The 14,388-nt window shown below is 41.6% G+C and overlaps 1 protein-coding gene across 2 annotated transcripts in view; it reads right to left on the bottom strand.

The window, feature by feature from the left end:
• Positions 1 to 2,313: 2,313 nt before the first annotated feature.
• Positions 2,314 to 14,388, bottom strand: part of Prdm10 (PR/SET domain 10) — a 143,836-nt gene continuing 131,761 nt past the window's right edge. For both annotated transcript variants that reach the window (XM_017802922.2, XM_029555542.1), the window contains exons 21-22: positions 9,467 to 9,570; positions 2,314 to 5,266 (exon numbers count right to left, since the gene is read on the bottom strand). In XM_017802922.2, coding sequence (XP_017658411.1) covers positions 5,063 to 5,266; positions 9,467 to 9,570 — 308 coding nt within the window. In that variant the 3' untranslated portion in view covers positions 2,314 to 5,062. The remainder of the gene's footprint in view (positions 5,267 to 9,466; positions 9,571 to 14,388) is intronic.

Below are 14,388 nucleotides of genomic sequence, written 5' to 3'. Positions count from 1 at the left end.
TGGGCCCTCAGCCCACCTGCTGTAGGAACAAAGGTGGCCATTTCCTCTATGTCCAGCTCTAGGCTACAGAGACCCTGTGGTCCTGCCCTGAGTTCTGCCTTGCACACACACCCTTCAGGCAGAGTGCTCAGCACAGCCAGGTTGGAGCTAAACAGTAGCTGCCTTTGGCCCATTGAAACAAAAGCAGGTCTTCATAGAAAGACCAACACTCCACCCTCCATTGCCTTGGGCCTGACCCCATTTGTTCCCAGGCGGAAGCTTCACTGACAGTCACTGCTTTCCCAACCATGTGCACATGGCACAGGTGCTGCCTTGGTCCCAGATCTTCTGGCCTCCAGGCCCAGCCACAGTCCTCATCCCAGCATGTCTGTGCTCTGCCTTTTTATCTTTCCACCAGCCACCTCACATGAGGGGAAAAAAGTAGTGAAGGTCATTTTTTTCCCCCAGAGTCTTATTTTTCCCTTTTACCAACCAGTTTGTTTATATTCATACAATGTCTTTGAGTTGTCATTTCACCTCCTGTGAGGCTTCTAGGCCAACTCTTGGAGGTGATCAAGCTCCCCTATATCTAGAGGCAGACTTCAAAGTGGATGAACCCAGGTTCTTACCAGTCCAATGTGTCAGCTCTCCTCAAAATGGTTCCTGGGACTCTGGGTTCCCTTGTACTCCTCTGGGGTCTTTATCCTGGTACACTGGGAGGGCTAACCTCCTCTCCAGATCAATAGATCAATGGGCCCATTGGTGCCAGACCAGGTCCCCCACTCCAGCTGCTCTGAGAGTCAGACCCAATGACATAGAAGGCAAAAATACTGTCTTAATCTCTGGACACAGCCCACAAGTATGTTGCAGGAGCTATGTGTAGAGATGAGGGACTGAGGCTTTCTTTCCTCCAGGAAGCAGACTGTTCACATTATCACCTGACTCCAGGGGCCTGTACTCCAAAGACAGCCTCTAATGATGAAAGACTCAGCCTTTTATACCCTCTGTTAGTTCCCCTTTACAATTCAGTTTGTTGCCCATATATATTCTGGTTGGGTGCTCTGTGCAACAAGGTCATGACAGGCAGAATTGTGTAGTGCACTCAGGCATAACGTGCACTGCATTATTCCTTTTTCTTTGTTCTTATAGGGGAGTTCCTACCACAGGGTGCTCTGGTACATGTCACAGGATTTCTTTTCCTCTCATCCTCCCAGAAGCACAAGGGGATCTTTCCCAGGATTCACTATGAGAACCATCTCAAGCTCATAAAAATGTGGGACCCTTCCTTCCCCAATAACTGGATCCCCTGGAGGTTTTGTTTTTTAACTTTTTTGGGGGAGGAGGGTCTTTTGGGGACACGGTCTCCCTGTAGCCCCAGCTGGCTTGGAACTCACTATTTATACCAGGCTGGCCTCAAACTCACAGAGATCTGCCTGCCTTTGCCTCCTAAGTGCTGGGATTAAAGGCCTGTGCCACCATGCCCGGCTTTGTTTTTTAACTTTTAAAAATTATGCATATGTGTGTGTCACTGTATAAGGCTATGTACATGTAAAAGCAGGTGACTGACAAGGTCAGAGGCATTGGATCCTCTGGAGCTGGAGTTACAGGCAGCTGTAAGCCACCCAACATGGGGACTGGGAATGGAACTTGGGGCTGGAGAGGCATCAAAAGCCTGAGCCATCTCTCCTGCCCCTCCCTGGAGCTCTCTCAGACTTCTCTATACTGAGCCTCTAGCAACTTGTCAATATAATTCAAATTTTTCCATCCCAGGTGGCTCTGGTACCCTTAGAAGCTTCTGGGGTGGGTTTCTGCTCTGAAAGTTGTGATTCTCTGTATATGTCATTCTGAGGGCAGCAGTTTGTCCTATGACCTCAGTTCTCAATGGATCTAAGATTGATTTTTCAATTTGTTCAGTTTTCTATATGTTAGTTGGAGAATGGAGGGACAACTTTCAAGATTCTTAAATGCCAGTCTGGGACCAGAAACTAAGGTGTAATATTTCAGGAAGAAGAGTGTTGAGATAGTTTCACTCTGTAGCTTAGGCTAGCCTGGAACTCACTATGTAGATCAGATTGCAATCCCCAAGGTGCAATATTTCAAAGAAAAGGTTTAACCATATCATTAGACCTCATAGCTTCATACACACAAACAAGGAACAGGTTTATTAAAAAAAAATATTTATTAATTTTTACACTTGCTTGGTAGCACAAGACTATTAACACTATAACTCACTGAATATACATAAATGTTCACATTTAAATAACAGAATAGGGTCAACATTTTCAACCAATGGGTCAGTTTTAGCATCTTGTGAGGTGCTTTTTCAGCTCTAGACATTAAAAAAAATTTTTTTAAAGGATAATTCCAGGTCAAAAAATAAGTCAAGTACATCGAACAGAAAGTCTTTCCAGAAAAAGAGGAGTCTTACATGATGAAATGTCCATTTCTCTGGGCACAAACTAAAAAATAAAATTGTAAAAATCTATATGGAACCCACTCCAAAATATCCACACTGTATAGAGTGCAGTCTACAGTGTCAATGTGACTGAGGAGAGACCACCACATAAACATTGGCTACATACATGTTTCCTAAATTGGGTCTTCAGAGGGATTAGACTGTGCCATTTCTTCAATCACCTTGAGACGAATGCGCAAAATACCTGATCTTAAGACAGTGTTGACTTCTGCCACCTGCATCTCTGGTTTATGATATATGTTACAGCATTTATTTATTCCACATAAGAACAAGAGAAAGAGAGAGAGAGAGAAAACTTAGAAGGGAAAGAGACAAAGGAGTCCTTCAACAATGTTTTCCTCTGTGTATTTTAAAACTTAAAAATAACTGACATAAAACGAACATTCCTTCAGTGATTAGTTTGTTTTAATCACTGGGCTATTCCTGAGAAGAGGGAGATACCTTGCTGGTTCAAATGAAAAAGAATCTAACTGGCCAAATTTAAGTTATAAAAACTAAAATCTTTGGGACAATCTAGTATTCTTCACCCTAGCAAGACTCTAGACCCTGGGAGATTTACAGTCATTACATTGTGGGACTTTGGGAACCAGAGTCTTGCATTTTGTGACTCAAAGCAACATTATCTGTTGAAAATATTGTTACCTCTATGTGGCCAAAAATACTGAGTCCATTTTCAGTTTCGACACATTTTTGAGGTAATTTTCTCAAGTTCTGTTAGTGAGCAAGTCTTCAGGCATAAGTCTATGAACGAGGTCTCAAAAGTGCAGGATCTATATAATAAAATTACTTAAAACAAATTGTTTACTTTTCAGAAAGGTATCTTTACCATAAAGAAGTTATTATAGTCCTTAAGTTATAGAACCAGTTTTCCTCAAAAATGTAAATAAAATAAATTGGTTAACTTCATTTGAAATGAATTTATTGTACCATAATTATTCTAAAAATGTATGTCACAAAAAGTTGTTAAAATACAGACTGACTGTTAAGATGCTTTATAGGTACAACTGGAATGTACAGTAAAATGAAGGGAAACACTTTTCCCCTCTGGATTCATAGCAACTAAGGCTCCTAGAGAGGAACACACAGAGACAAACTGTCATCATGGAAAACTGATTTTCCTCTTCCAACTAACAGCGTTAAGATTCATCCAGATCCCTTACTTTAATGTACTACAAATGATCCCCCTATTTTAATTTTTTCCCTAAGCAGGAAGTTGGTCATCTTACAAGTTCTGGGTGAGTTACAATATGTTTAAAGTTTAAAATGCTTAGAAATAAGAAAGGCCACCTTTTACCCAACTTTTTAAAGAATGTTCATTTTAAGACAGTACTAAAATACACTGAATGATGTAAACAAGGGTTTAATGTAGGGGCTGGAGTTGTAGCTCAGTGGTGGAGAATCTGCCTACCATGCAAGAGGCCCTGGGTTTGATTCCCAGCACCACAAGGAAAACAAACGTTAGACATATACCTGATGTGCCTGGTAAGGAGTTTAGCCTTTAATAATGAATGGCAAATGGATCTTGCAAGACAGAAAAGGTTTCAGTTCTGTCTGTCTGTCTGTCTCTCTACATAGCTGTATATGTATGTGTAGGAGTTTTGGAGGCAAAGCTTTAATGTAGAGGCTTAAATTCTGCTGATATCACACAACCTTTTCTCTTCCAAGGAGTTTATGTTTGTGGACTACTAAAAATAAGAACTATCAGTACATGAAAGTCTGCCAAATCTGCCGAGGGCTGGCATCTATGGAAAGTACTACCACTTCCCTACAAGTTTTCAAATATCGGAAAGTTTAAAAACAACCATCATGGTGGTGCATGACTGGAGTCCCAGCTACTTGAGAGGTAAGGCAAGAGGATCACATGAGCCCAGGAGTTTGGGTCTGTACCAGGCATTATAGTAAGACCCTATATAGAAGGGGGAAGGGAAGAGGAGAGATGGAGAGGAGAGAGGGAGAGAGAGAGAGACAGTGAGAGAGAGAGAGAGAGAGAGAGAGAGAGAGAGAATGAATCAGCAATAAGAAAAATTTAGATAAGTGCTTCTTTCAAACACCACCATCAAACTTTTAACTCATCATTTTAATTTTTTCATCCAATAAGCTGCCTTTGTTAAATTACTGGAAACTCAGATATATAGGATAAAGTGGTCCTGACCTAATCATGCCCATGAAATGCTCCTTCTCCTCTGATGCCATGGCTTGGGTTTCAAAAGTCCAATGACCATGGGTGTGGTACATCCTGTCTCCACCTTTGGTATGAACATAATATGCCACTTTATATTTCCACAAAGGGAAAGTAAGGCTTGTCAGTGTGTTTAAAAACAAACAAAAAGCCAGCTCAAGAGCAAGGCAAAGTTTCTCCATCTTGAAATCTACTTTCCCCTGAAAGAGCTGTATTCCATGGCAGAAATCCCAAGGGTTTGAGTCAATTTGGTAAAGATGACCTTTGCAAAATCACCCCGGGCATATGTTTGACTGTCAAAACTGTAGTTTCCAAATTCTTGAGTGAATAATAATAATACTCTTAAAAAGAGGTTTGGGTGTTAGAAGCTTCAGGCTATGACTGAGAAGACATGATGCAAGTGCTAGCCTCCAGCTGCAGTGTGCTCGCTAAGGCTTGGTGATGTGCACTGCACTGCCCCCGTTCCCATTGGTAGTAGTTGTGATGATGTACTGTGTGGTCTGCTGTTGGTTGGAGGTCTGGGAGTCCAGGGAATCACTGTGTGCAGAGGTCTGAACCTGGACTGCACCAGATAGGGCAGAAGTCTGCTTTTCTTCCAATTCTGCTTGACTTTCTGATAGCACATAATGACCCTAGAGAGCGGAAAAAAAGATATTTAAAAATTCTGGTATATGAAAGGGTGTGAGGGAACTAGCAGAGGAGAGGAAGGAATACGCCAAGAAATGCTACCAGGGGACTCAAGTATGCACATGTGAGAGCTGCTTTACCCATGTCTTCCGGGAGGAGGTTTATGTCACTCTAGTTGACTTTGTACATAGGAGAAGCTTTGCTGTGTCATCAAGTAACATAAAGAGGAACTTCAGGTACCAAAATTTGCAGCATAGTGGTAACTTACTTGGCAACTGATTTTAATTTAAAAAATTAAAACATAGTTGGGTATGGTGGTGTTCACCTTTAGTCCCAGCACTCGGGAGGCAGAGGCAGATCTCTGTGAGTTCAAGGCCAGCTTGGTCTACAAAAAAAAAAAAAAAAAAAAAGAATTAAAATGTACTTTTTGTATTGCTCCTAAGAATTCAGAAATTTTTTTAAAAATTGTCGGTGTTGGAGAGATAGCTCAGCGGTTTAGAGCGCTGACTGCTCTTGCAGAGGACCTGGGTTTGATTCCCAGCCCCACATGGTGGCTACGAACTGACCTTAACTCCAGTTCCAGGGAAATCCAAAGCCCTCTTCTGACCTCCGTGGCAATGCACGACACGGGTGCACTCACTTTAAAAAATATTATCAATCAAATGTTAAGAGAAAATGAATCAAAAAAAAGTGATAAAGTCTCCTTAAAGAGGCAGACCTCTTCCTAAGACAGGTCTCTTAAGAGTAATAGTTCCTAGTTCGAAGCCCAATAAAATAAAAATAATACTAAAAGCCAGGCATGGTGATGCATGCCTTTAATCCCAGCAGAGACAAGTGGAAGTGAGTTCAAGGCCACCCTGGTCTACATAGCGAGTTCCAGGCCAACTGGACCTACAGGGAGACCCTGTCTCCAAAAGATAAAGAAAAAAAGAAAAGAGAAAAGAAAAAAAAAAAACCAACCCAAAAAACTAAATGGGGCTTGTGAGATAGGTCAGTTACTTAACTGCTTGCTGCAGAAGCATGAGGGAGCTGAGCTCAAGTCCCAGAACTACACCCTTCCCCACAAAAGAAACCAGGTATAGTGACGCACACTTGTAATCCCACAGCTAGGAAGGTGGAGACAAACAGACCCCTGGACCCCAGTGATCTGTGTGCCCCAAGTCAATGAGAAACTTTGTCACAAAAAACAAGGTGGATAGCTCCTGAGAATGACACCTAAAGTTGACCTCTGGCCTCCTTACACATGTGTACACAGAAATGCACACACATAACGAGAAACAAAAAAATCTAAATGGTCCCCAAATTTTATTTTGCCAAAGAATGACATTTAAAATATGCTACCACCATCAAATACGCACTTTACGTTTGAGAACAGAGGAAAGAGGCAGCTCAGTAGAAGCATGATAAGGTCCTGGGTTCAATCTATAGCACCATCAAAAAAAAAAAAAAAAAAGCACAGGAAGAGTGCAGTCTTGAATAAAGGGTCTTGCATTGAGCACATTTAAGGGAACTCTCATATTGTCTTCGTTTTTTTAATTTTTAAATTAAAAAAAATTTGTGTGTACAAGTGTTATGCTTGCATGTATGTAAATGCACCCGTGTTGTGCAGTGCCTGCGGAAGACAGAAGAGGGGGTCAAATCCCCTGGAACTGGAGTTACGGACAGCTATTAGCTGCCATGTAGGTGCTGGGATTCAAACCCCAGTCTTCTGTAAGAATAGCCAATGCTATTAATCACTGAGCCATCTCTCTAGGCCCTTGTCTTTATTTTTCTCTCTGATCTTGAGAATTTCATACACATACAAACTGGGCATTTCATTATATTAACTTTTTTTTTTTTTGAGGTAAGTTTTCATGTATGCCAGGCTGGCCTCAAACTCACTAAGCAGCTGAAAAAGACCCTGGACTCCTGGTCCTTCTGCCCCTACCTCCAAAGTGCTTGAATCAGTGCATATGCCACCAAACTCAGCTTTACATTGAAATGGGGGAAATCTGTCTTCTACAGAAGCAAGATGCTATGATAGGTGTTGAAGACCTGGTTCCCAGCATGGCACTCTTGGGAGGTAGAGGACCTTTAGGAGGTGGGGGCCTAGTGGGAGGCCCTTATGTCATGGGCCTTGGCTGAGAGTCTCATCCCCTCTCTTCTCTTTGCTTCCTGCCTGGTGAGGTGAGTGCTTTGCTTTGTTGTGCACGGCTGCTATGATGTGCTGTCTCAATAGTGGCCCAAAACAACAGGACTATGGGAACGGACAGCAGCCTCCAAATCATTACTTGAATAAACCTTGGGTTTTAGTTAATTATCACAGGTTCATTTTTATAGTAGCATGAAGCCAGCACAAAGGGGAAAAAAAAGAAGTCAGAAAGGAAAACTCAGGCAATCTTTTCAAGATTGTCCAGAAAAAAATCTATAGCTAAATAGCCACTTGATTCATCTAGGGCCTTATGTTCCGGATCCTTGCCCCAAGGAGATTTCTGACCATGATTTACTTTCCCATGTGGTTCTTCCTCTAGGGAGGGGGCTGCCTCTTAACATAGGATCCACTAACACTACCAAATCTACTTTTTTTGTGTGTGGTGAGAACATGTAAGAGTAGCACCAAACATTATGATCTATAGTCATCATGCCATATGCCAGATCTTCAGAGTTTATTTCTCAAAAAGGTTTTGGTTGTAGTTTTGTTTTTGTTTTTTGCTATTTTTTGCAGTGCTAGGGACTAAACCCAGGGCCTTTCACTCTACTACTGAATTCCAACCCCAAGTCCAAAACTATTTTTCAGAACTTAAATTTATGTACTCTGGGGCTAGAGAGTTGGCTCAGTGGTTAAGAGCATTGACTGCTCTTGCAGAGGACTGGGTTTGATTCCCAGCACCCACATGGAGGCTAGCAACCATCCTAACTCCAGTTCCAGGGGATCTGACCCCTCTTCTGACCTCCACAGGCATTGCAAGACACGGGTGCACTTACATACATACAAGCAATACACCCATACACATAAAATAAAAATAATAAAAAAAATTTTTTTAAATTTATGTACGCTGTCTTCTAATAACTTAGAGATAGGCCAGCATAAACCCATGAAGATTAAAACATAGATAATAGATACAATCAACCCTGTGTCTGCCTGTGGTGGTTTGAATGAGAAATGTCCCCCATGGCTCAAGTATTTGAACACTTGGTCCCTAGTTGGTGACAATGTTTGGGAAGGTCATGGAATCTTTAGGAGGTATGGACTTGCTAGAGGAAGCATGTCATTGAGGGTGGACTTTGAGAGTTCACAGCCTCTCCCCACTTCTAGTTTGAAGTCTGTTTTGTGTTTGTAGTTCAAGATGTAAGCTCTCAGCTTCCTGATCGAGCTGCCATGCCTGATCCATCATTAGGGACTCTCTCTCTGAAACCATAAGCTAAAATAAACTCTTCCTTGTATAAGTTACCTTTGGTCATGGTATTTTATCACAGTAAGAGAAAACAGAAAACCAATACACTGCCCAAGTTAAAACTGATAATTTATGGCAATGTTTTTCTCCTTGGGAGGTTTATTTAACACAGCTCTGTAATACCTAAGAATGGTTGCTGATGACTATAATCCCAGCACTCAGGGTAGCAAGACCCTATCTCAACACGCCCTTTTTCTTCTAAAAGTTTTGTAAAATAGGAATGGTGGTACATGATAGTCCCAGCACTAAGAAGCTGAGGCAGAAGGATTGCAAGTTTAAGACCAATTTGACTTATATAGTGAAACCTGTCTTACGCACACACAGGCACACATGAATACACGTAAGCACGCACACAAGCACACACACAAAAAAACCCAACCACCACAATTGATTCACTATATTATTTTCTACTAAGAATTGATAGTCTTGAGGTAGTGTAATACTTCCAAAGCATGCATAAAACTGTGATCTAGTAGGTTCATTGTAGTTACCAGCTGAATAGACATTCTCTGAGCACTTGCTATAATCTAGACTCGTGAGCAAGGCATTCAGGACAAAGCAGTAAAGAACCAGCTTTCAGATCATCTACTATGAGAAAACAGAATAAACCAATTAATTAAAAACAAAACAAACAAACTGGAGGGCTAGGGAGGTAACTTAGTGGTAGATCACCTACCTAGGATGCACAAAATCCTAGGTTCCATGCCCAGGACTGCCAAAAAAATACCCCTATGACAAAAGCCATTACAAAGTAGGAGTAGGGTGACTTACAGGAGTTACTGCTTTCACCTGGCCAGAAGTGACAGGTGTTGCCACACCACTGTCTGTGATCACAAATTGACCCGGCGGAAGTGTCATCATTTGAATCTCTGATGCTGAAAACAGGAAATAAACAAAATTCAGTTGTTTTAGGTTTTAATGCAAGTTCTAGAAACAAATGCTCCTTTTATTATGGGGTCATATCTCAATAAATCCATCATAAACTAAAATACAGTAAATGGGAAATGGATTTAATACATTTAAATTACTAAGCATTATAGTTTAGCCCAGTCTACTTTAGACATATTTAGAACCAGCACATTAGCTACAGTTGGAAAAACCATCAACACAAAGCCTACTTTATAATGAAGTATTGACTAGCTGACAGAAATTAGTGAATACTGTATATACTGTATAGAAAGGAAGGCATGATGGCCTGTATGTGTAGGCCTAGCTACTCATGAGGCTGAGGCAGAAGAATCACTTGAGGACAAGAAAGGGCTCAAGGGGCATGTGAACTGCCTAAGACAAGCCTGGGTAAATAATGAGACCCCTATCTCAGAAACAAAAGCAAAGATCCAGAATTGTTGTATGGCTATGCTCTTACACCATTCATAAAGAAAAAAAATCTTATGCTAATGCATAAAACTTAACTCCAAATGGATCAAGGACCTCAATATAGGACCTGAAACTCTGAATCTGACAGAGGAAAAAGTAGGGACTACATTGGAACTTATAAGCACAGGAAAGGACTTTCTGCACAGGAGTCCTATAGTGCAAGCATTGAGTCCAGCAACTGACAAATGGGACAACATGAAACTAAAAAGCTTCTGTACATCAAAGGGCGCCATCATCTAAGTGAAGAGGCAACCTACAGAATGGGAAAAAAAAATCTTTACCAGCTATACTTCTAATAGAGGGTTAGTATCTAAAATATACAAAGAACTCAAAAAACTAAACATCAGAAAAACAAACAACCCAATTAAGAAATGGAGCAAGGAGCGGAACAGTGAGTTCTCTAAAGGTGAAGTGCAAATAGCTGAGAAATACTTTTTAGAATGTTCAGCATCTTTAGTCATCAGGGAAATGAGAATTAAAACTACTTTGAATAGGGCATGGTGGTATATGACCTTAATCCCGGCAAAGGTAGGTAGATCTCTGTGAGATCAAGGCCAGCCTCATCCACATAGCAAGTTCCAGGACTACAGGGAGACTCTGTCTCAAAAAGACAAAAATAAATAAATAAATACAAAAGAAACAAAGAAAGAGAGAAAGAGAGAGAAAGAAAGAAAGAAAGAAAGAAAGAAAGAAAGAAAGAAAGAAAGAAAGAAAGAAAGGAAAGAGAAAGAAAGAAATTCACAGGCAAATGGATGGACTGGAAACAATCATCCTGAGTGAGGTAACCCAGTCCCAGAAAGACAGACATCACATGTTCCCTCTCATAGCTGGATGCTATCTTTGAAATCCTAGATATGCCTGTTTCAATTTGAAAATTCAGAGAAGTCAGGAAACTAACAATGGCCAAGGTGGGGAGGGCTTCCTGGGAGAGGAAACAGTAGAATGCAGTGATTTAAGGGGGAATAATAAAGTAGGAAGGGTTAAATTGGTTGAGAATGGTAGGGCAGGGCAGAGGCGGGAGTGTGGGGAGGGATAACCAACACTAAAGGCCTTTAGAAAAAGTCATGAGAATACCTCCACTATAGAAGCCTCTTAAAGTATATGCATACATATTACAAAAAGAGATTGAAAGGAGTTACTTTAACAGGGGGACATTATCCCTACTAGACACCATAGGCTAACAAAATAAAACCCCAATGCCAGCAATGGATTCCCTCTCTTGAGGCTCTTGATCAGGGGTTCCATACAACCCACAAATAATACTGGCCATTGCCCCTGGTCTTGGTTATCCCCCAGAATTTCATAGTAAAACCCTATTGCTGAAGACACTACATATATGCACTGTAAAAGAAACAAAGAAAAATCAAGCTGGTGCTGACTCCGAGCTCATCTCTACTGGTCAGTGTTCATAGTGCTGGAAGGTGCTATGCATGCTACCAAAAGGAGAAAAACAACCATCAACCTTATCTAGCAGTGAATCTTGTGAACTATGACAATAACTGGCCTAGCAAGATAGTGGCGTGAATATTATGGGAGTAACAAACCATTTTTAAAAAAATATTTTATTATTTTTAGTTTATGTGTATGAGTGTATTGCTTACATGAATGCCCACGAAGGTCAGAAGGCGTCAGAGTCCCTGGAGCTGGAGGTACAGACGGTTATTAGCTGTCATGTGGATGCTGGGAATCAAACCCAGGTACTCTGCAAGAGGAGCCAGTGCTCTTAACTGCTGAGTCATCTCTCCAGCTACATAAACCACTCTTTAATAGGACTTAACGTCTACTTTATAGGCTGGAGCCCATTTCCGACATTGAAATCAGGTCTAGTAACGAGACTAGACAGGTCACAGGGCATAGGGGAGAACCTAATACTAGTTTGCTACTAAATAGTCATAGTATTAAATTGACTCATAATAACTTGTTTTACCCATAAATTAATGCGTCTTTCAGCTCTCACTAGAGAAGCTTCCTTATGTAGCAGATGGTGATTAACACAGAGATTCATGGCTGGCCAGTGTGCAGGAACAAGAGGCTGCAGAGCACTTATCTCTGAATAGGACACTATATCAAACTTCTGTCTCCCAAGTCTCAGGGATCATTGTGGAAGAAACGGGTGGAAAGACTGTAAGAGCTAGGGGTGGTAGATGACCATCAGGCAACTGAGTTTTCCACATAACTGGTCAGTTACTCAAATAACTATTTATCTCCCAGCAATGGTGACAGCACACACATCTTATACAAGCTCAAATCAGACAAAATCCCAGCATAGACATGGGGAAGTGAGTAAGAAAACCCAACCCTACCTAACAAACTATTGGCAATCGATGGTTGTTGGGAGAGGGAGAGTCAGTCTCTTTCAAGGATGTGACTCTTAGTAGGTTAACCAGGTTCCAGTGGATGGACCCATCTGAAGGACATTTGGGGACACAAATTAGACTCCACAGGTCATATATATATATATTACATTAAAATAGGTGGGGGGCAGTAGGAGGAGGTACAAATGGAGATGAATCCAAATACCACAAAATTATACTGTATAAAAATTGCAAAAATTAAATTAATTAAAAAAATTCTATGCTGAAAATTCTAAATAGATCTGGGCCTGCAATCTAAGCACTCAAGGTGGCTAACACAGGAGGATCACAACTTTCTCGCTTTCTCTTTTGAGACAGGGTATCCCACAGTGGCCTCAAACTTACTATGCAGCCAAGGATGACCTTGAATTTATCTTCCTTCCTCCACTTTCTGAGTACTGGGATTACAGGTATGTGCCACCATGACCAGTTTATGCTGTGCTGGGGATTAAACCCAGGGCTTTGAATGCTAGGCAAGCATGCTACCAACTGAGCTATATCCCCAACCTGGAGATCATTCATATCTGCCAGTGCTCACATTCCCACCAAGATATTTCCAAAGTTTTCACATGCTGCAAGTTTTACAGTGATGTGATTTCTTGAGAAAGTGAATAGATCTCTGACAAGAATCAATTACAGGAGAGGCTAGTACAGAAACAATGCCTCCCAACTCAAAAGTGGCTTCCAGATGTTCACAAGGACAAATAACGAAGAAAGTTACAAAGACTTAACTTTTGGCTAAATATTTTATTAAATATCTGCGCAGTTTCTTTTTCTTTTAAAAATATTTTATTTCATTTTTATTTCACGTGTATGAATGTTTTGCCTGCATTTCTAAAAGTGTACCACCCGCATGAGTGTGGGGGGCCAAAGGAGGGCATTGGATCCCCTGGAACTGGAGTTACAGACAGTTGTGAGCTGTTATGTGGACGCTGGGAACAAAACCTGGGTGCTCTGCAAAAACACCAAGTGCTCTTAACTGCTGAGCCATCTTGCTAGCCCCTTGGCTCAACATTTTTAACTTTTATACTCATATTTGAGCTCATGACACAAATGTATCCACAGTTGCCTAACCATCACAATTGAAGTTCAATTTCATTTTAATATCAGTGTTATTAAAGCAAATTAGAAACAAAATTCATCCTAGCACATTGTTGATAACCTCTAATCCAGATTTTCTACTAAAATGAATGAGAGAGGCCTACAAAAATGGCTGATACCAGCCCTGGGCAATCATTGAAGATGAGCCTGGAACATCAAGTCGTCACACCACACAAAAGGATCATGTGTGAAAGATGAAGGAGACAGTGTGAAGGGCAAAAGATGAGACACCTTGAGCCTCAACAAGAATAGCAAATGCAAGCTGGAAGTGGTAGTGCACACCTTTAATCCCAGCACTTGGGAGGCAGAGGCAGGCAGATAGATCTTTGTGAGGTTAAGGCCAGGCTGGTCTACATAGTGAGTTCCAGGCAAGTTGGGGCTACAGGGAGGCCCTGTTTCATTAAAAAAAAAAAAAAAAAAAAAAGCAAATGTTCAAGCATGGGATGTGTTAAAATTATTGAGTACAGGGCCTGCACTACCCACAGGCCTATCTCCAACCCACAGGCCTCTCTCTCAGGAGTAAGTTGATCACGCCGTCCGCACCTTGACTCCTCCAGCCTCATTCACCCTCCCATCTCCCCCGACGGTCTCTCCTCCTAGCTGGGTCCTGTCCCATTCCTTGTCTTGGAGCCCCAGACACCTGGGAAACCACCACTGCATCCTGATCCTTTGCATACAGACCAACTCGATTCCCTCTCGGGTCCCCAGGAGCACTCTGGGACTGTCCCTGCCATCATATCCCTCTACTTCCCCGGGCCTGCACAGCCCTCTAGCCTCTTTCCTGGAAGCCTGATCATTTGCATCAAGACCAACCCAGCTCCTCAGTGCACTCTTCAGGAGCCCTAGGAGCCGCACCCACCA

The sequence above is a fragment of the Nannospalax galili genome, unplaced genomic scaffold, assembly GCF_000622305.1.
Source record: "Nannospalax galili isolate Female #2095 unplaced genomic scaffold, S.galili_v1.0 scaffold6, whole genome shotgun sequence".
NCBI classification, from domain to species: domain Eukaryota; kingdom Metazoa; phylum Chordata; class Mammalia; order Rodentia; family Spalacidae; genus Nannospalax; species Nannospalax galili.
Note: the sequence above shows the minus strand (reverse complement) of the source record. Positions and strands in the feature narration are given on the sequence as shown.